General features: G+C 43.9%; 1 protein-coding gene across 1 annotated transcript in view; it reads right to left on the reverse strand.

Annotated features, from left to right (window-relative positions):
• The window catches only part of LOC118080810 (contactin-4), a 514415-nt gene that overhangs the window by 93418 nt on the left and 398034 nt on the right, over nucleotides 1-22963 (reverse strand). The window contains exons 9-12 of the mRNA XM_035106605.3: nucleotides 21931-22033; nucleotides 19691-19875; nucleotides 4069-4205; nucleotides 1892-2021 (exon numbers count right to left, since the gene is read on the reverse strand). Of these exons, the coding sequence (XP_034962496.2) occupies nucleotides 1892-2021; nucleotides 4069-4205; nucleotides 19691-19875; nucleotides 21931-22033 (555 nt within the window). The remainder of the gene's footprint in view (nucleotides 1-1891; nucleotides 2022-4068; nucleotides 4206-19690; nucleotides 19876-21930; nucleotides 22034-22963) is intronic.

Consider the following 22963-nt stretch of genomic DNA (forward strand, 5'->3'; position numbering starts at 1 on the left):
GATATTAAGGAAGAGGTTGGATGGTCATCTGTCAAATATGATCGTTGTGATTTCTGCATTGAAGTGGGTTGGAGTAGATGACCCACAGGATGCCTTCCAACTCTACAATTCTATGATTACATGAGCCCATCTAGCTCAGTATTGCCTGCACTTCAGATAGGAGACTTTCCCAGTCCTGCCTGAAGATGCCAGGGACTGAAGCAAGCTATAGCCCAGGGGTCCCCAAACTTACCTGGCTTCGGGCCGGTGCCCACCGTGCCGATCGCGCGGCGGGCCGGAGGGTGGGGGAGTGCACAGCTGTGCGCATGCGCACACACTCTTACAGGCGCGACAGCGCGCTTCCGGGTCGAAAAAAGCGCCAAAAATTGTTTGTGTGCATGCGCATGGGCCTCCCCCGACCCAGAAGTGCACCGGAAAGGATGTTTGTGCAAGCACACAAACGTTATTTCCAGTGCACTTCCGGGTCGACCCAGAAGCGCGCCACCATGCCGCTAAGAACAGGTGGTGGCAGCAGGCGGCGGGGGTCGTCGTGGGCCGGATAAAAGAGGCCTTTGGGTCATATGCGGCCCGCGGTTAGTCTGGGGACCCCTGCTATAGCCCTTCCTCATGTCTAAAGTTCCAGTTGGACCTAACAGCTTGGATATGGATGCACAGGAGAAAATAAGAACCAGCTCTACCAAGCCAAGAAATCCTAGCCTATTGGACACTACTTTTCTTGATCAATCTGTTTATAAATTTTTCACACAAAAATGCAGAATGTTCTTTTTATAACACATACAGTTAATACTTAGTGATGTTTATACTGGACAAAACTAGCAATACTAGCAATGGCTAGTATTACAGATATGTAAGAGTTTCTGGCCGATAATAAGATCCTTTCTTAAGTTAGGCTGCTGAAATTAAGAAAGCGTGGTTGTGGGGTGGGGGGAACGAGGAGCAGTAAGTTCAGTATTGATACTGAAAATGATTTCCAGGGCAAAAAAGTGCCTGTTCTCTGCCCCCCCTCCCCGGGTTTCTGTTGCACTTGAATCTGGCTAATGTGCCTCAACGTTGTATTAAGATCTTGCAAAAATGAAATCTGTCAAGCCCTGTCCTAGAACATTTCCCCATAATCCTCTGTAATATGCCTGTGTGCCCTGAAGTTCATAGAATCATTCATAGAATCATAGAGTTGGAAGGGACCCTGAGGATCACCTAGTCCAGGGGTAGTCAACCTTGTTATACCTACCGCCCACTAATGCATCTTTCTTGCTGGTAAAACTTATTTACCGCCCATCAGTGCTTGATGGAAATTCTGAAACACCCACTAGTGGGCGGTAGGGACCAGGTTGACAACCCCTGATCTAGTCCAATGCAGGAACATGCAGTTATCCCATATGGGGATTGAACCTGAAACCTTGTTGTTATCAGCACCATGCTCTAAGCAACTGAACAATTTGACCACCAAATTCTTGTACTAGACCAGGCATCCCCAAACTGCGGCCCTCCAGATCTTTTGGCCTACAATTCCCATGATCCCTAGCTAATAGGACCAGTGGTCGGGGAAGATGAGAACTGTGGTCCAAAACATCTGGAGGGCCGAAGTTTGGGGGTGCCTGTACTAGACTATGCATAAAATCATCTATCCTCTCCCCTCAAAAGTATGTATTTGTAACAGCTAAAGCAAAATGATGATGATTGATGATGACCGCAAATATGAAGTGTTTATGACTTGTTCATGTATGCAGACAGTCATTGTGACAAGGGCTCAAGCTGCTCTGAGTGGGCTTTTTGCCTAGACTGATATGAATTCTGATAAAAAAATAAATATTAGTTATTTGTGGACTTCATTAGAGGCAGCAAAACAGGCTAACACATATTTTTCAGTATTTGTTAAGTAAAAGGAGCCCACCAATTACGCTCAGTTCTGCGCTGATATAGATGGTCCCATGTCTATTTTCTGCCACACACTGATACATGCCGGTGTCTGATAGGTTCACACTGGTGATGGTGAGCGTCCCATGTTCTATCAAGATTCTTTCCTGCAAAATAGCAAAAGGCACAACACAATTTTGAAAAGCTAATATTTAGAATTTATACATTGCTGCAATCATATCATTTATTTTAACCTGTCGGGGGGGGGGGGGGAATAAACTTTGGTGCTAAAAATGCAAGTTTATGAACAAATTACATGATGTCATCTATTGATAAACCATTTACAGTGGTGCCTCGCTTAACGAATGCCCTGCTTAACGAAATTTCCACTTAACGAAAGGTTTTTTTCTAGCGGAGGTTGCCTCGCTAGACGAATTCGTTTTATGAAAAATTCGTCTAGCGAATCGCGGTTTCCCATAGGAATGAATTGAAATTCAATTAATGCATTCCTATGGGCAAAAAATATTTCAAAAATATTTCAATGCATTCCTATGGGATTCGCTAGACGAATTTTTCGTTATAAGAAAAGACCCATGGAATGAATTAAATTCGTCTAGCGAGGCACCACTGTATATTGTATTAATTGCTGAATGGAGGAAACCAATATCATAGTTGATAAATGCCATTTAAACAGTATATCAGCCTCTCCCCAATTTAGATTAATAGTATCTTCATAAACTTGCATCCAATACTGCTTCTGTCCTGTAGTGTGTTATGGTTTAATCATGCCAGGCAAGTTCTTCAGAAGATTTGGAACAGCAGAACTATTAGCTTTCAGCTCCCTTGAAGGTTAATGGGAATAGTAATCACATTCAGTCTTGCAAAGCTATTGTATGCAGTTCACCCCACCAGAATTAAAACAAAAATCAAAAACCCCTAAGCCCTAAAGATGTAAATGTTAATCATTTAACGATCCTTACTTTAGTCTAATGTGATTTAAGTTCAAGACCATTTGCTACTGGTAGTGACCAGCATGAAGCAAGTGAAATTAGCATGTGGAACAAAAGACCCTGCAATCATTTGTCAGCCTACGGATATGGAACTCATGTTATCAGTTTTAATCAGTACAGCATTGTGTACATTATGCATTTGGGTGTACTTTTAACAACGAAACATATAACTAATATAATTTTTTTAAAAAACTGACTGACTTTCTACTTGGCTGTGGGGTTGCAATTTATGTTTGCATAATCTTTACTAGAGCTTGATTGAATCTAGGCAACTCATCAAAGGGCAGGTTAAAAAAAATAAAAAGCTGGTCACTCTGATAACGGAGAGTGAATAATTTGCCTAGTTTGCCTATATATCTATATGCCCTATATAATTGAGACATTCAAGGCCTGAAAGGATCTCCTCTGGTGAGACATGGAATGGAAAGGGTGCTAATGAGATTTCCTCCTTTTCCATAGATCATTAATCTTTAGGCAGTTCATTCTGCCACTGCTAATGGTAGGTCAACTCCCTTGTTGTCAGCTCTAGCAGAGATCTGAAGAAGTTGAATGGGGTTACTATTACAGACCAGAGGGCTTGTTTACCTCCCATAAAGTTCAATTAAAAATTAGAAGCTCAAAAATGGAAATGGAGGGAAGGTGTTCTATACAGCCTGAGTAAGTATATTCCCATTCACTCTTTTCACAGTTCACACTTACACCTTAACTAGCGTTTCTATTATTACTTTTCCTTCCCCTACAGAGTTGTACAGAGTATAAAAATATACAACCATTTTATGTACCCTTCTTCTCATAGCAAATGTCCTCTGGAAATGAGTCCCACAGCTTCTAAGTTCCAGTTGATTCAGAGAAACGCTTGTCAAAGGCAGAAAGTGGGACTTAAATGCCTAACTTCCATTGAACATTTGGCTGGGAATTAGGTGCCTGAGGGTAATTTCTGCCTTTGAAAAGTATGGCTTGAAGTGTCATTGTTTTAACTACAAGGAAAGCTCAAGGTGATTCTGTGACATTCACTCAGCAGGGAAGGAAGTCTGCAATGGGACAGATGGAATTTTAAGGCCACTTGGTTCCATTAATTTCTTTTTCCTCAACAGCAACAAACTATACAGAGATGAAAAAGGTCACCACTTCACAACAAATCCTTTCAAGTTTTGTCACCCAACTCAAAAGCACCAAGGACACCAAGCCTGAATATTACTCATACCTGAGGGAGAAGCAGTTCGCCATCCTTTAGCCAGCTGTAAGAAGGCTTCGGTCTCCCATTTGCCTTACATTCCCAGTATATGCTTTCTTCCATGGCCACATGAGCATCGCTTATTTTCTGAATCCAGTTTGGAGGAGCTGCAAGGAAGACAGCAACACTCTTCTTAAGCAAGTGTTTCTTTTCTGTGTGCCATTAACCTTCAAATGCCTTTCTTCCTAACATACACATTTATATAATACCGCATTCAAATATCATGTCATTGTCTGTTCTTGAAAGTGAATTGGATCTATAAGGAAAGATTTTTTTCCTTTTTGCAGATATTAGTAGCAATAATGCTTTAGCTTCATGGCTTCCCCCATTGCATTAATTCAGTGTACTCATTGGTTTAAATGTGCTCAACTGGGCATATATAGACTGCCAACTAATAGATATCCCCTTCTCCCAGGAAACCCTGAAACTGAGGGCTCAAAGGGTTTGTGAAAATCACAATTCTCAGAACTGGCACTAAGCTACAATTCCCAATATCCTTTGGAGAATCTATATCAGCTAACCTTGTAAACCATTATTAGTGTATATGTGCTCCCTATTAGCAGTATAAGGAAAGCTGTATGTTTCTTTAGCATAATGACCTGCCAGATAGGAGAATAAATATGCAGCCCAGTCCGGATATCAAATATGTTTGTACCTAAGAAAACAAATATACCCTATATGTGTGGCAAACTACATGCATCAAATTCCAACCTGCAGAAACCATAAGCACTTAGGTCTACTCTCAAATCTAAAGTGCTTCAATGTGCAAACTATGAGAAATCAGAATTAATTTTCCATCTTGTTCCACGCTCTGTAGACAGTGGGTGGTATTCAACCAATTTTTACTCAGAGAAGTCACCTTAACTAAGTTAGGCCTATTAATTTCAATGGGTCTACCCTGAGTAAACCATGAATACCATTCATTCAAACTAGGGGATAGATAGAAACACCCTAATATCCCCATGCAACATATTTGAGAGGAAAATATATGAGCGTAATCCAGCCAAAGCTAAGGATATTATGTGTCCCATTAATTGCAATGAAATAGATTTAACCACTTATTTAACTTAGGGAAATAAGTGGAACTTAAAACAGTCTCCCAGGGGATGTTTCCCCCCTGTAGCCTCCAAAGAGATATATTTCAAGTTTATAAGACTGCTATTACTTTGTGTTCAGATAACAAACACAAGTGACAGTGAATGTTCTGGGGACATCTCAGCCTGCCACATCAGAGAAACTAGACAGCTAAACTGTCCCTGGAATGGCAAACTACTGTGAGCCCCGTATAGAAGCTTCTGAGTCCAATAGATAATTGAGCATAATGAATAGTGACTGAAATCTGCACACACAATTGTCCAAAGCTTAAAGAAATATGTATGTTCTATGCCAGCAGAGGTCTCTATGAACCTGGGTATTTTACAATGCTGTGTCTCCCTATAATCAGATAAAACAATTTCAGATTTCTTCAACAAAGGACAACCACTTTTAAAATCCCCCAGGGGTTTAGATGAGATCAGAGGAAGGTTTGCAAGGGTAGAATTAAGCAGCAAAAGCTTGATAAACAAGAAGTGTCAGGTTGAATACCAACATGCTGCTGCTACTTTTAAATCCATCTCTGCTATCAGCATTAAAAAGGTAAAGGTAAAGGTACCCCTGAGAATTAGGTCCAGTTGCTGATGACTCTGGGATTGCGGCGCTCATCTCGCTCTATAGGCCGAGGGAGCTGGCATTTGTCCACATACAGCTTCTGGGTCATGTGGCCAGCATGACTAAGCCGCTTCTGGTGAACCAGAGCAGTGCACAGAAACGCCATTTACCTTCCCGCCCGAGCAGTACCTACGGTATTTATCTATTTGCACTTTGACATGCTTTCGAACTGCTAGATGGGCAGGAACTGGGACCAAACAACGGGAGCTCACCCCGTCGTGGGGATTTGAACCACCGACCTTCTGATCGGCAAGCCCTAGGCTCTAGCGCCACCCGCGTCCTGATAAATCCAACAAGGAACAAGCAGCAAGGATCTATTTGAATAGTTCAGGCTCCTTTGGGTGAATTAATTGTAATAAGAACTAAAGTTAATGGCAGCTGAATTCCAAATGTACAGTACAGATTATCCCAGATTTAGAAAAAAGAAAGCTGAGGAACCTTAGCTCAGAAACTTAAATATGCCAAGAAAATAAGACTTAAAGAGATTCAGAAGTGGGGTGGGATAGGGTGGGGTGAGAGAGAAACAGATTGACAAACGTAATAAATAGGATACGCCCCAGGTTTTCTTTAATAAGAAAGCAACACACTACAACTGACAGATTTAGCATCACACAAAGCTTATATCGCCGTACTTCTTCAGTATTATAAAGGACAATTCTAGAGACAACAAAAAGATCTGCACAGAGCAAGATAATCTATGGATTCAAAGAGCTACCTGAAGTTGCTTGTCAAAACATGCATTCTTCAGTCCAAGGCTATTTTCCAGCAAGTGTGAAGTGTACAATAATAGGCATCCTTGTCTATAAAAGCACTATTACAACTCATGTCCTTGGGTCCAAAAATTAAATTTTATAAAATAAAAAAGTACGTATTATCAGCTTCAGTGATTTTGTTTTTCCCCACAAATCACGACGACATATATGCCTTTGAGTCATATACCCAGAAGTTGTAAACATTTATTTTTATCATTATATATTTCACTTATTGCTGAATAAGTGAAATATATAATTTCACTTCACTACTGAGAAGTCATAAGAAGAGGTTGCTGGATCAGGCCAGTGGCTCATCTAGTTCAGCATCCTGTTCTCAGTGGCCAGTTGGATGCCTGTGGGAAACAAGGGAGCAGAACACTCTCCCTTTCCCATTGTTTCCAGCAACTGGTACTTAAAGGCATTGCTGTCTCCAGCAGTGGAGGGAGAGCATAGCCATCATAGCTAATAACCACTGGTAGTCTTCACCTCCATGAATTCAGAGTTGCCATATTTTGAAGAGCGAAAACAGAGGATGCTTTGACGACTCTCATTTTAAATACCCCTACTATTTGTAGGCTATAGAAGCTGTGATGTATTGCTGAGTGGGGCAGGAGAAGAGAAGAGGAAAGCAAGTCTTCAGCCACCAGTTACCGTAGGTCTATGTCTCATCCAGAAAATATGGCCAGAGGCATTTTGGCAAATTGAAAAAAATCCACCTGGACAGAAATTTTACCCCTGGAAAAGAGGATGTGTTCTGGAAAAAGAGGACACATGGAAACTCTTCTAAAGACTATTATTGTATATACTCTTGTATATTACTCTTCAAGACTATTATTGTATATTATTGTATACTAGTGTATTTCAGCCCGTTCAATAACGGGCGCTAGAATCCTGGGGTTCGGAGAAGCGCTTGCGCAGCGCTTCTCCGAACCCTGGGACCTGTCCTTGTTGTCGGCGGCAGGGGGGCAGGAACGGAGGAGGAGAAAGCAGTGCTTTCCGTTCCTGCCCCCCAGCCGCCGACAGGAAGGACGCGGGACACAAATGCCTACCTCGCTGCCGCTGCTTCGCGGCCTCCCGCCGCTCCTCTTACGGGCCAGGGAGGGTTGTGAGGAGGAGGTCTCCGCCGGCCTCCACCCTTGCTTCCCTGACGTGCCCTGCAGTGAGGCGGTGTCCGGCCGGGAGCGGCGGTTGGAGGAGGCGGGGGGGAGAGTGCGCACGTGCTGTCTCTGCTGTCCAATCCCTGTGTCCCTGGGGCACATGCGCAGTAACCCAGGGACACACGGAAGAGACACTTGCATATTATTATATAGGATACAAGTGGGTGGCTTATGCATCTATCTGGCTATAGCTGGGAACAGGATGCTATACTGTGCTGTGTATGTCTGTGTGTGCAGTCATTCAACATGAGGGGTCTTGTGTGTGACTGTGTGTGTGTGTGAGATATGTGTGTATTGCTCCATCTCTTTCTTTAGCTCTGATAAGCTCCCTTGTTTCCTAATGTTAGCAGGGGGAGAATGGATGCATCAACATGCATGTCTCCTGCTTTTGTGTGTCTATGTGTCCTGCTGGTCATGTGCATTGCTGTCAATCTTTTCTTGTAAGGGGAAAGGTGTGTGTGTGTGTGTGTGTGTGTGTGTGTGTGAGAGAGAGAGAGAGAGAGAGAGAGAGAGAGAGAGAGAGAGAGAGAGAGAGAGAGAGAGAGAAAGGCACTGAAATAAGATGTCTTATGTCTTAACAACCCAGCGGCATCTTGTGTAGAGGGCCGATCATTGGAAGTTCCTGATTTGCCATTGTTGGGATACCAGATGCATCTTTGCTGTCATATATAGCAAGTGAATTTGTATGCTGTTGCCTAATCATGACAGTAAACAATAAGACATATATCTATGAATACCAGATGCTAAAGTATTCAGATGCTAAAGATAGTTAAAGTATTAACCACTCAATCTTAACCTGATAAGTGACGTTTGTCCAGATTTTGATTTGTCTGAATTAATTATGTATACTGTTTTTATGTATACTGTGTTATTTATGTGATGTTAGCTGCTCTGAGCCCGGCTCTGGCTGGGGAGGGTGGGGTACAAATAAAATTTATTATTATTATTATTATTATTATTGATAAAAATTAGGAATCATGCACATGACACCTTGATCCTTCCTGGAGAAATAGTATCAGAGTGTGGGGACAAAGGTAATCCAATGAATGCTGAGTTAATATTGTATTTGCATTTTAATCGAATCCCTGTGACGGGGTGAGCTCCCGTTGCTTGGTCCCAGCTCCTGCCAACCTAGCAGTTCGAAAGCACGTCAAAATGCAAGTAGATAAATAGGAACCGCTACAGCGGGAAGGTAAACGGTGTTTCCATGTGCTGCTCTGGTTTGCCAGAAGTGGCTTTGTCATGCTGGCCACATGACCTGGAAGTTGTACGCCGGCTCCCTCAGCCAATAATGCGAGATGAGCGCGCAACCCCAGAGTCGGTCACGACTGGACCTAATGGTCAGGGGTCCCTTTACCTTTTACCTAGCTTTATGTAAATGCAATCTTATGCAAAACTGAATTGACAGATTTGTTTGGTTAACTGAATAAAAATCTATTGATTCAATAATTAAAATTCCTTTAACTGCATTGCAGACCCAGTAATAACTGAAATGGAAACTTTCACTAGATCCATGGATATCATCAGGAAAGCTTTTGGCTACTTCGGTAAAACTAGGCCTGCCAACAATGTAAACCTACTAAAAAAACCCAACATTTTCCAAGTTTTTGATTGCTTCACAATGTCTCAGTCTATATGCATCTTTGTAAGCAGGGCAGGAAATTTCATTATACCAGTCACACCTCATAATGTTGCATATTCTTATCACACACATGTTCACACCAAAGGAGTGAGGAATGAACCACACTGACTTTTGTGAAACTATAGCCAGAGATATAATTGTTTCCTTTCCCCCTTTGGAATATATATTTTAAACCACAGCAATTCAAACAACTTCATTACCCTGTTTCTCATATTTTAAGGCATCCCCATAAAATAAGCCATAGCAGGATTTTTAAGCATTCAAGGAATATAAGCCATACCCCGAAAATAAGACATAGTGATAGGAGCAGCAGCAATGCCGGCCGCGGCAGGAGGAGGAGGAAAAAAATAAGACATCCCTTGAAAATAAGCCATAGTGTGTTTTTTTGAGGAAAAAATAAATATAAGACATGTCTTATAATATGAGAAACACGGTACTCTGATGCTGTTTTGCAAGATCAGGATCAGCTCTTTTAGAATTAGCTCAGATAGTTCCCATAAGCCTCATAAGAGGCTCTATTGTACTTCTAAATGAGATAGAATGAAACCTTTACTTTATTGCAAGGGATCACCAAGGTTAAATTCTGTGTTCAGGCAGACTAAAAATAGAGTTGAGGTTAGTGTACGTTTTTTTCAGATGCACAGTATAGATGAGGATACAAAGCTTTGCCTGCTTGGAGGAACCTTCCCTTTTCAGTTCTGACAGTTCAACAAAAACATATAAAAGGAAGGACAATATAAAACCATATACAGTAACCAATTTGACAGTAATGGATCCTTACTATTACAGAACATTAGGTTTGGTAACTGGCTGAGAGCTAGAATACTTAAAAGGAAAATACTTTTTCACAGAATCTCTGTGAGTGGGAACACCAGTCACAAAAATAATTGTGTACTAAGGACATAGTTGACCAAAAAACTGAAGGAATCTTGAGATGGAGAAGAAAATGTTGTAATGATGGCTGACTTCAATTAGCCTCATACAGAGTCACAAGAAAGAGGTAGAATTCCTAGAACACCCTAAAATATGGTGTCCCGGAACAGTTGATTATGGAACTAACCATAGGGGAAGTGTCCCCGGACTTAAGCCTAAGTGGCTTTTAGTTTGGAAAAAGGCAACTGGTGCATGGTGTTGAGAAATACATTTCTCTCTCATAATAATAGAACTTGGGTCATCCAATGAAACTGGCAGGAGATTTAGGACATATAAATTAAGCATTTTTTCATGCAACCTATAATTCATTTATGAAATTTGCTGCCACAAAGGTTGGTGAGGGCTACTAGATCAAGTAGATTTAAAAGGGTATTAATGGCTTTCAGCCAAGATGGTTATATGCAATATCTACACCCAATATGCCAGCAAGTTTGGAAAACTCAGCAATGGCCAGAGGATTGGAGAAGATCAGTCTACATCCCAATTCCAAAGAAGGGCAGTGCCAAAGAATGCTCCAACTACCGCACAATTGCGCTCATTTCACACGCTAGCAAGGTTATGCTTAAAATTCTACAAGGCAGGCTTAGGCAGTATGTGGACCGAGAACTTCCAGAAGTGCAAGCTGGATTTCGAAAGGGCAGAGGAACCAGAGACCAAATAGCAAACATGCGCTGGATTATGGAGAAAGCAAGAGAGTTCCAGAAAAACGTCTACTTCTGCTTCATTGACTATGCAAAAGCCTTTGACTGTGTCGACCACAGCAAACTATGGCAAGTTCTTAAAGAAATGGGAGTGCCTGATCACCTCATCTGTCTCCTGAGAAATCTCTATGTGGGACAAGAAGCTACAGTTAGAACTGGATATGGAACAACTGAGTGGTTCAAAATTGGGAAAGGAGTACGACAAGGTTGTATATTGTCTCCCTGCTTATTTAACTTATATGCAGAATTCATCATGCGAAAGGCTGGACTAGATGAATCCCAAGCCGGAATTAAGATTGCCGGAAGAAATATCAACAACCTCAGATATGCAGATGACATAACCTTGATGGCAGAAAGCGAGGAGGAATTAAAGAACCTTTTAATGAGGGTGAAAGAGGAGAGCGCAAAATATGGTCTGAAGCTCAACATCAAAAAAACCAAGATCATGGCCACTGGTCCCATCACCTCCTGGCAAATAGAAGGGGAAGAAATGGAGGCAGTGAGAGATTTTACCTTCTTGGGCTCCTTGATCACTGCAGATGGTGACAGCAGTCACGAAATTAAAAGACGCCTGCTTCTTGGGAGAAAAGCAATGACAAACCTAGACAGCATCTTAAAAAGCAGAGACATCACCTTGCCGACAAAGGTCCGTATAGTTAAAGCTATGGTTTTCCCAGTAGTGATGTATGGAAGTGAGAGCTGGACCATAAAGAAGGCTGATCGCCGAAGAATTGATGCTTTTGAATTATGGTGCTGGAGGAGACTCTTGAGAGTCCCATGGACTGCAAGAAGATCAAACCTATCCATTCTTAAGGAAATCAGCCCTGAGTGCTCCCTGGAAGGACAGATCGTGAAGCTGAGGCTCCAATACTTTGGCCACCTCATGAGAAGAGAAGAATCCTTGGAAAAGACCCTGATGTTGGGAAAGATTGAGGGCACTAGGAGAAGGGGACGTCAGAGGACAAGGTGGTTGGACAGTGTTCTCGAAGCTACGAACATGAGTTTGACAAAACTGCGGGAGGCAGTGCAAGACAGGAGTGCCTGGCGTGCTATGGTCCATGGGGTCACGAAGAGTCGGACACGACTAAACGACTAAACAACAACATGTTCAGAAGTAGGGACCCAGCTGGCGCTGTGGGCTAAACCACTGAGCCTAGGGCTTGCTGATCAGAAGGTTGACGGTTCGAATCCCTGTGACGGGGTGAGCTCCCGTTGCTTGGTCCCAGCTCCCGCCAACCTAGCAGTTCGAAAGCACATCAAAATGCAAGTAGATAAATACCGTGTTTCCCACATTTTAAGACACCGTCTTATTGCTTTTTTCCCTCAAAAAACCACAGGGTGGCTTATTTTTGGTGGCATGTCTTATTTTTTTTACGTTATTACAGTTTTTACAGCACCTTAAGGTCTTCTTGGCCGGGCCAGGCTGCTGGCTCGGGGCACTGCTGGGCACTGCGCGCCATGCTGCTGGGCTGTCTGAGCGCTGCTGGGCGCTTTGAGCAGCTGGGCGCTCCGCGCGCTCCAGCAGCCGTTTCCAGGCGGCGGGACGGCGACGGCGAGGCCGCTGGCTCTGGCGCTGAGCTCCGGGGCTGCTCGGCGCTCCGCGCGCTCCAGCAGCCGTTTCCGGGCGGCGGGGCGGCGGAGCGTCGGCGGCCGGGTGGAGGCGAGGCCGCTGGCTCTGGCCCTCAGCTCCGGGGCTGCTGGGCGCTCCGCGCGCTCCAGCAGCCATTTCCGGGTGGCGGGGCGGCGGCGGCTGGATGGAGCTGAGGCCGCTTGCTCTGGCGCTCGGCTCCGGGGCTGCTGGGCGCTCCGTGCGCTCCAGCAGCCGTTTCCGCGCGGCGGGACGGCGGCGGCTGGATGGAGCTGAGGCCGCTTGCTCTGGCGCTCGGCTCCGGGGCTGCTGGGCGCTCCGCGCGCTCCAGCAGCCGGTTCCGGGCGGCGGAACAGCAGGCCTCCTCGGCCAGGCAGAGGCAGGGCCGCTGGCTCCGGTGCTCCTGGGTGCTCCAAGCTGCTGGGCTAGAAACTAGAAACTGGGCTAGAAGCAACAGAGGCCCGGCCGCTGGCTCAGCTCTCCGCCCGCGCTGCTGCAGGCATGGAGATACACTATGTCTTATTTTCGGGGTATGGCTTATCTTTCGCAAATGCTTAAAATTGCTGCCCTGGCTTACTTTATGACTACGTATTAAAAAGGGGGAAACACGGTAGGAACCGCTATAGCGGGAAGGTAAACGGCGTTTCCATGTGCTGCTCTGGTTTGCCAGAAGTGGCTTTGTCATGCTGGCCACATGACCTGGAAGCTATACGCCGGCTCCCTTGGCCAATAATGCGAGATGAGCGCGCAACCCCAGAGTCAGTCACGACTGGACCTAATGGTCAGGGGTCCCTTTACCTTATGTTCAGAAGCAGTACCTTCTGAGTACTATTTATTGGAGGGCATGAAAGGGGTAGGGCTTTTGCCTTCATGTCCTGCTTATGGGACATTATGGGTTTCCTGTAGGTGTCTGGTTGCCCACTATTGGCAACAGGATACTGAACTTAAGAAGAGTGCTACTGGACCAGATTTACATTCTTAATACTTTGAACCATGTTTATAACATTACTAGTTATTGTGAGGTGCTAAAAGAAGTATGAGGGATACACATTCACAATTTAATTTCAAATATAGCTAGGAGTGGGTCTTTGAACTTTGCTGAAAATCTCACCTCCCCAAGTGAAACCTCTTTACCACCTGCAGAAACTTGTAATAGCAACTATGATTTTAACCAGAAGCAACCAGGGACACAAAACAGCTCTAAAGTTTGTCATAGATACCAGAGGCCTCTCTGTCTTTTAAGTGCTCTCTTCCAGGTGGCATTACGGTATATATTTGCAAGACAATCAGGGGATAAACAAAGCAGGTTTCTACATTTCAATCAGGTCTGGGCCCTCTTGTGGCTTCTGAAGCAGCAGAAGCAAACAGGAATTTTCTTCCATCTTCCAAGCAGAGAGACAATAACAAAAGCTCCTGGCCAGTTTTAAAAGAGTCCGTGCCCTCCTTCCTCACACTATCCCAAGATGATTAAAGTGTACCAATGTTATTAACTTGCTTCCCCTGCACACATGCTACTAGGCTAAACTATGAAACTGTACAACTGAGGTGGAGGAAAAGAGGCTGAACATAAAGCATGTTGATGCCACTGATTATATATATATATATATATATATATATATATATATATATATATATACACGCAAAAGAAAACTAGAGTCAGCATTACAGCGACAAACAAGCAAACCTCTTTCAACAACTTTACCGAGTGCTGAATAATATGGTTGGTGACAAAAAAAAGATAGTCTGGTTTATCTGCAGCAAGCAGGCAAATTTGAATTTCATCTTCCTTTGCTTTCTTTGCTATTCACAGAGGCAGGTAACTCAGTTTAAAAGAGTAACACTGTTAGAGCCAGATTTTAATCTCCAGGGATGCATTATGATAGAACATTTCACAGAGAAAGGCTGTTAGTGACAAGTTTGATTTTCCATATCAAATATGTTCGAGTGTTCCTTTCTTTGAATGTGAACTTTTGACCCAGTAGAAACAACTTGGAAAAACAATGCCAGCATTGCAGTTTTCCCCTCCCTATTGTATATATTTCTTTCATTAAAAAAAGAAAGATTAAAGATGTTACCATTCAGCTTTTGTCACTAATGCAGGATATTATATGAGATCTTATGACAAGCTGCTTTCACAATGACATGTCTGGAATGGCTATTTTGATGAAACCTGGGGGACATTTTTGTGGTTTGCATTTTCAGAGTTAAAAGGCAGCTGAAGTCAAGTTATTCCTATAACAGAACACTCCCAAGTTATACACTGATTGCCTTTTACAGCAGGCTAGTGGGGCATCACCTCTAGACAAGGTTAACTTTTAAAAGTAAAATACAGGAATATAAAGCTGATACTGCAAGGGAAACATATTTACCCGCTTGTAACCCACTTTGAGGATTTTAAAGAAATATATACAATTAAATTGTATATAAATTTTATGAAATAAAAAAAAAATGTAGCCAGTGCTACTGTGCACTGTCAACATGATTCTGTTCTGGCCTGCATTATTTAATTTTATTACCTTTATAGAATTAATCAGTTGCCTTTTCATTTAAGTACAAGCGTGAACCAACTTATAAGTGTAAAAAGAAATCAAAGTTGATTAAGAGACAGATCCAAACCTTAGTGTATTCTGATGCTGATGAACTATAACCCCCATCACCCCTAGTCAGAATGGTCAATGGCAAAGGATGGTGGGAACTGTAGTTTAACAACACCTAAAAATGAAAGGTTGGGAAAGGCTGATCTGATGAATGCTCAGGATCCTTAGATGAGGATCCTTAGATCAAAAGAGAATACATTGTTGATGAATCCAAAAGTGGCATCCATACATGCACACTTATATGGGTGGAGGGAGGTTAACCCTCCTTGAACATGGTATTCTCAGTAAACAATGTTTACTCAATGGAACAGAGGAGGAAAGGGGTGGGGTGGGGTGGGGAAGTAAGCCATGATTCAGAAAGTGAGAGAAAGGGTAACAGGAACAAGGAAGGTGATAAATAACAGTACTATGGGTGGCGCTGTGGGTTAAACCACAAAGCCTAGGGCTTGGCAATGCGGGTTCTCCTTCATGGAGAGCACGTGTTGCGGTGGGGGCCTAACAAACTACCCCTGAGTTGCTGGGGTGGGGGCTATGAGTTGGCCACCGTTCTGATTGGACCCGGGCTGTTGTTGGGGAGAAAAGCATGTTTCAATTTCTGAGGGACAGCGAGGGGTATAAAAGGCAAGCACGTGATTTGTTCCTCCTCTTGGCTCTTGGCCGCGTTCTTCGGATCACCCTCCCTCCCTCCCTATGTTTAGGCCTCTGTGTTGACCTTCTGTGCCTATCATGGGGTTGTCTGCTTGGCAGGGGCCCGGTAGGAATTTTTCCATTTGGCTGATTGGCTGGTGCCATCTGTTTTTTGCCTACTGCATAGCAGATAGTCACAACTTGTAAGGTTGGCCGTTAGGCATTGGTTATTTTGGTTGTATGAGGGGTCTTGTTGACTGTGTTGGCACCTCAAATTAATGCCTGAGTGTTGGGGAAATTCCGGTCAGGAATACAGGGGCTCGATATGCAGTGTCCGTAACCTCCGGTTGGGGGCCAGGGCCATGCCAGAGCCCCTAGGAGACTGAGGGGAGGGCCAAGCACCCGGCTCGCTGTCTCTCCCTGTAGGGTTTCCCCTTGTTGACAAGGCTAGTTTAGTTCTGTCCTTAGGGGGCAGTTGGAGAACCAATGCCTACACAACCACTCACATATTTTGTATTTTAATAAAGTTGTGGCCAAATTCATGCCAAAACCCAAAACAAAAATTCTGTCTGTGGTGTGAATTATTTTGAGGGGTGGTTTTAGGGACCTCAACATGCAATCAGAAGGTCAGCGGCTCCAATCCCCGCGACGGGGTGAGCTCCTGTTGCTCGGTCCCTGCTCTTGCCAACCTAGGAGTTCAAAAGCATGGAGCGCAAGTAGATAAATAGGTATTGCTCTGGCAGGAAGGTAAACGGCATTTCCGTGTGCTGCTCTGGTTTGCCAGAAGCGGCTTAGTCATGCTGGCCACATGACCCAGAAGCTGTACGCTGGCTCCCTCAGTCACTGGACCTAACAGTCAGGGGTCCCTTTACCTTTTACCTTATGCAAGTTAAACGGAGAGCAAAGATGGTTTGTGGGACTGTCAAAAGTGGAAAACACACAAGATGGAGGAAAACACAGCTTAATACGCCACGCCCCCCGAATAGATTTGCCACAAGGTGTGGGAAAAGTTAAGAAATCCATTTGAGAAAGAAACAGGATTAGTGGTATCAAGGGAAAGATAGCGAAGTTTCTGTTAATGTGAATAAAGAAAAAGTATTAAAAAGGAAAAGGTCACAAATCACAGCAGGTTTAGTAATTGATACTAATAAACACACCAAACACTGCCAAAACAACAAGGGAGACAGCGCAAAGGAGCAGTACGAAGCTAGGATTTGCAGAAATGATTAAAAGTAGAAAGATGAAAATAGCAAGCAGCATGGCTGATAGCAATCAAGAGAAGCCCAGCAAGGACAAACCGATTTTACGGCACCTCAGAAGAGATGGGGCTCTGGATAGAGTTAGTTCCAGACAGCTACGGTAGGTCTCTGTAGTGTTGCTGAGGAAGGGGTAGACCTGGAGCAGTTGTGGCCTTTGAACTCTGATGGTATACCACTTAGCTGTGTTTCTGCTTTGTTCACTGTATGCACCTGAAAAAGTTGCTTCACCATGCTGTATGGTTAGGAATGGCGCTGAAAGCCTCTCACATATAAGTCCAAGACAGAGAGCTCATGGAATTGAAGAACTGCAGAGTTGGAAGGAACCCCAAGGGTCATCTAGTCCAACCCCCTGCAATACAGGAATTACAGCTAAATCACAGTTCTTTTATAGCGCATTGGGCACTTTTATTAGCAAGGACATGGAGACATCCAGAGAGGAGTCTGACGTGAGAAGATCTAAGATGCTTAAGGAACCTGCTCTGTCTACCTTTTGTTGCTACTGTGAGCTAAAGATATGCCAAGAAAAGTGCTCCAAACAACAGGAGAATACATTCCGGTTGCATAATGGGGGGGGGGAATGGAAAACATTATCACTTAGTGCTACAGTCTAATAAGGTCAGCATCACAGTATGTAGGTATAAAGGTTGGTACCCATCTTGGACCACTATTTGGCGGGCCAAGAGGCACATAAGGGGATCAAGCAGGTCATATAGATATAATAAATGTGGAACAACTGAACTTCTTTAACCAAGCACAGTAAATTTTACTTTCTTTTAAGTGCTCCAAAGTTCTTTCACTGCTAATTCATGCAAAGCCCACGCCAATTGCTTGTGGAATTTTTCCACCACAAGTCTTTAATAGTGCATTGATGCACCCACTCCTATGGGCCTAGATGGAACTACAGCTGGGCCAATGTGATTCTTTCCAGATATTGTTGAACTCAGTGGTCAGGGATGATGGTAGTTGTAGTCCATAAACAAATGAAGGGTGCCACATTGGCTAGCCTAGAACAAACCTAATTATACTATTTGCATAATGAAACACATGCATACGTGCTTATACAGTATTTTCTGGGCTGATTTCCGAAGATGGCATTAGCATGAGAACAGTGTGGCAACTACTCCTTCGGTGTTATCAAACCCAAAGTACTCTTTCCACCTATCCTCTTCACAGAACCTGGTGTAACCTGGAATTGAACAGTTTTCTCAAGGCCAATACTGGGCAAAGGTGTTCACAAATCCCAGGCAACCTCTTTCCATCCAAGTGACTTGATCCAAGTAAAGCCTGGCCCTAGCCTCTTTCATATGCCTACCTGATGTTCAAGAAACCCCTAGAGGCCCAGATTTGTCCTGGCCACAGACATTCCTGCCTACTATCCCAACAACTTTAAGGAGTCTTGGAACTGGCTAGGTCCAAAAAACTCTAGAATATAGTTGGGACCTCTCATGCTAATTGGGCCCTCTCATGCTAATTGGCATTTTATGGTGGGGTGGCAGGACCTGGGGAGAAAGAGGTCTAGAGTGAAGATTTGCAGCAGGGTTTCAGTGATTTTTGGTGGGAAGGGGGCTGGGTTGCAGCAAAATATGACGTTTTGTGGGGGGATGTGTAGAGGAACAGTTTTCAAAGGGGAAAAAAAGAGTGAATCCATTGAAAAAATTATCTTTGTTGAGAAATCATGATCTCTCTCCTTGTTCTCTTGTCAGGAGAGGTGAAGGGGATTGTGCTGTGAATTGCAACCTTTAAAGTAGTTGCAACAGCCACTTTAGAGGAGGCAAACCATTCTGCAATTGGGAGAGCATGACCCTACTTCTCTTTTGGCAAGAGGAGGGGGGCCAAGCTGCACATACTCAGTCTCGACTGCCTTCTCTAAAGCGTCTGGTGCACTGCTATGCACAACATTACCCTCAGTCTCTTTTCAAGAGAGGAAGAAGAGAACAAATCCTTACAGGATCTGTAGTAATGCAAACTTTTTCAGTCCTTGTTACAGGTAGGTAGCCATGTTGGTCTGACGTAGTCGAAACAAAAAAAAAACCTTCCAGATACCAGATACCAATCTGAAGAAGTGTGCATGCACACGAAAGCTCATACCTATGACAAACTTATTTGGTCTCTAAGGTGCTACTGGAAGGAATTTTATTAAAAAAATCAGTCTTGTTCATATAATCTGCAGGGACATATACAGAAAAAATCCCATAATTACTTTTACACAAGAATGAGTCCCAAATTCAGTGTGATACAGAGGAAAAAAAGGGCAATTGAGATTAAAGACTAGCCAGAAATGAAAACTCTAAATCTGAGGCCAAAACAGCCATCGTTTTTCAGAAGAGCATGCGGTTTTTCTTCTAGATGCAGCAGAAGAAAGACAGATAAATTGCTTTACAACTGCGTTTTACATCTTCCAGACCAATCTCCTTCTTACAACGTACATTTTCATTTCTCCCTCACTTCCCAGCCTCAATCAATATGCCTGTCTCAGAGGTTTTTATTTTATATAAAATTACACTTGCTGAGCAGTCCTATTTGCAAGACAAATATGAAGAGAAAAATCAACATTGACAGTGCAACAAAGCATTTACCACATTTTGGCCTCAGCTATAATGAAAAACAGGTGAGTAAATAATCAGGGTACCATAAAACGTCAGCTGGCCTCTGGCCACGTTCTTCCCTCTCACATTTTCAGCCACGCATTCATACAGGCCAGCATCTTCCTGCTGAAAGTTTGGGATTTCCAGGATGCTGCTTGATTTGTGCCTCCGAGCTTTTTTGGGGATCTGTTTTCCATCGGCTCTTCTCCAGGTGATCGTAGGAACTGGGCTGTTTATCAACAACAGAAGGGAGAAAATCCTGATGGTAAAGGCTGCACTCTTTTAATTGCTGCTATGGACAGACAAGTTCATTTATATATATATAAAACACATCATTGCAAATACAGCCACAAAACGACTAGCCCCACCCCCCAAAAAAAAACCATTTCTAGCAATAACTAGTTATAATATCTGTGATGTAAGAGGGGCCCAGAGTTTTCAAAGCTGCCCAAGCTAATTATGGGAGCCTCAGAAAAGGCTCACTTGGCACAGAAGCTCTTGAAGGCTAAGGCTAAGGAATACCCTCGCGAGATCCCGTGGGACAATTCAAGTCTCTGCAAGATCTCACAGGAGCATCCGAGCAAGCAGGCCTCTGCCCCCTCTTGTCCCAAGTCAGGTGGTGAGTTTAAAAGCCCTTTCCCCACTGGATAACCCAAGTGGACCAAGCATGCAAAAAAGCTTTTAACTTTCTACCTTACTTACAGGACAAGGCCCACTCAGCATACTCCCCACAACCTGCTGGCCACAGGGCAGCTCCAAGGGTTTGACCATACACAATTTTTGGGTATACATGTTACCATTGGAACACCGCCCCGCCCCTGCCCCCACCCCAATAAGATGAGTGATTGCTGTGTGCATTTATATGAAGAGCCTTGCTGGATCAACACAAAAAATCTGTCCACTGCGTTTCGTTCAGCAGCCAGTTTGATGTATCTAGATTTTCACAAGCAAGGTAAAGGTAATGGCCTACACAGTTTACTCACACCAGTGGATACTTGGAAGTCACTTTTTTCAGATCAATTTACCAGAATTGTCCCCTGTGGTCCAAAGCTATACTACAGGTTGGTATAATGGCATTATGATACTTCCTTTATATTAAATACCTTCCACATTATTTCCAACATTGAATTTTCCTTTTTCACTGCTATAACATGTTGACTTTCCACTGAATAACTCACTATTGACATCAGCTTTTGTTTTCTAAGCAGCTGCAGCCAAAGTAGGTATTATCAACTGATACATTAAGGTCCCTAGGGACGCAGGTGGCGCTGTGGGTTAAACCACAGAGCCTAGGGCTTGCTGATCAGAAGGTCGGCGGTTCAAATCCCTGTGATGGGGCGAGCTCCCGTCGCTCGGTCCCAGCTCCTGCCAACCTAGCAGTTCGAAAGCACGTGAAAGTACAAGTAGATAAACAGGTACTGCTCCAAGCGGAAAGGTAAATGGCGTTTCCATGCGCTGCTCTGGTTCGCCAAGTGGAAGGCAGGAGGCGGCAGCCCCGCTTTCTCCCCTCACCTTGGCTGTGGCGGCGCTGAGGCGGCTGATCCCGGGCCAGCCTGAGGGCGAGTGCAGCACATGGGGGCAAGCAGGAGAAAGCGCATGGCGGTTGCGGCGCTGAGGGGGTCGATCTGGGCCGGCCGGAGGGCGTTCACCCTCAGGTCGACACGGGATTGGGCGCTTCAGCGCCGTCGCCACCTAGGCAAGTGGGAGAAAGTGTGCGACGCTCGCCCTTGGACCGGGCCGGCCCTCTCAAGCGCCGCAGCCGCCGCACACTTTCTCCTGCTCGCCCCGCGCGCTGCGCTTGCCCTTGGTTCAGCCGCCCGGGATTGGTCTTCTCAGCGCTGCCGCCGCCTGGCTTCCCCGAGCCAATCAAGCAAGCGCCGCCGCCAGTCAGTCCCCCGGAGCCCATAGGAACACATTAATTAAATTTCACTGTGTTCCTATGGGAAACGGTGCTTCGCAAGACAATTTTTTTGTAAAATGAATTGACCGGTGGAACGAATTAAATTTGTCTTGCGAGGCACCACTCTATAGACCAAGTGATAGTAATTCGAAGTAACAATGTGAATGTGAATGTGCATTTGCATTATTTCATAGTAAAACAAAATGAAAAGTCCACAGAGTGGTCAATCTGAGAGGGGCTTGAATGAGCGCTGTAAGCCAAGAGAGACAACATTAGAGTTAATGGAGGTGGTGTGAAGCAGAATACCCACAATTTACTTGATTTTGCCCTAACAACCTGCAAACTGTTTTAGTACATCGGAATGAGTGAAAGGCGAAAACTTACTTTCCCAACGCAAAGCATTCCAGTCTCACATTTGTTCCTTTTGCAGATGGAACCATTTCTGGGAACTGCACTTCTATTTTCGGCTCATATTCACCCATCACTCCTGTGAACATATAATGGATGCTAAATTGGCTTGAATTCTGCATTACATATCCCCAGGTATGCCTGAGTTAACCCAGGGCAGTTTTATACATCATTACGTGCCCAATTAATCTGTTCATTTCAAACAGGACCCTCGTCTCCAACAGCCACACACTGTGAGGCTCCCTTTCCCTATTTACTTCCAGAGGAAAATTTGTTTTGCAGCTCTCCACCATCTGCCTAAGATTACATCTCATCACGGCTCTTTGCTTTTTCATTTTTCTACATTCTTCTTGTGAAAGGAAAGTGCTAATAAAGTACAATCAATGCCTTTTGGAGAAAGTAATGCAGAGCAAACAACTGTTGATAAAGCACTGCCAGCTAATCAAAGCTCCTATTAACTTTTAGGGTGCAATATCCTCTAAGGTGCTACAGCGGTTGTGCAGTTTGCTTAAATTTTACTATGCTAGTAATTTGACCATTACATCATAGCAGTTGTTTTATTTTTTAGAAAAAATCATATTAAATAATGCACATAAAAAGTAATTCTTTTTATACTAAATCAACACTTATCTTACAAACCGAGTAGCTTCCATAACCCTTTAAATACAGCCAGAAACATTTATACATTTTCCTTCTTTCTGAGCATTCATTCTTGCCCAGTTTCAATAAGACTAAATATTTATGCACAGTAAACGTTAGGGAAGCCTGTGGCTATAAGAAAGTAATAGCTGCATGTGAATTAGATTCAGAATGACCACCTTTGGGAATGTAGTTCAGTGGTCAGCTGGATAGCCTCTGGCTACCCTGTGCTTTGGGATATGGTCCGCTATTTAGACAATGTGCTGCTATGGGTTTTGCCTAATTGCCCTCTCTTTGCTGGATGACTGGCTCATAGTCCAGGTGGCAAGTTGATGTTTCATCAATGGAAGCTAATGACAGGAGTAAAGAT

Source organism: Zootoca vivipara, chromosome 2 (assembly GCF_965207765.1).
Source record: "Zootoca vivipara chromosome 2, rZooViv2.hap1.1, whole genome shotgun sequence".
NCBI classification, from domain to species: Eukaryota; Metazoa; Chordata; class Lepidosauria; order Squamata; family Lacertidae; genus Zootoca; species Zootoca vivipara.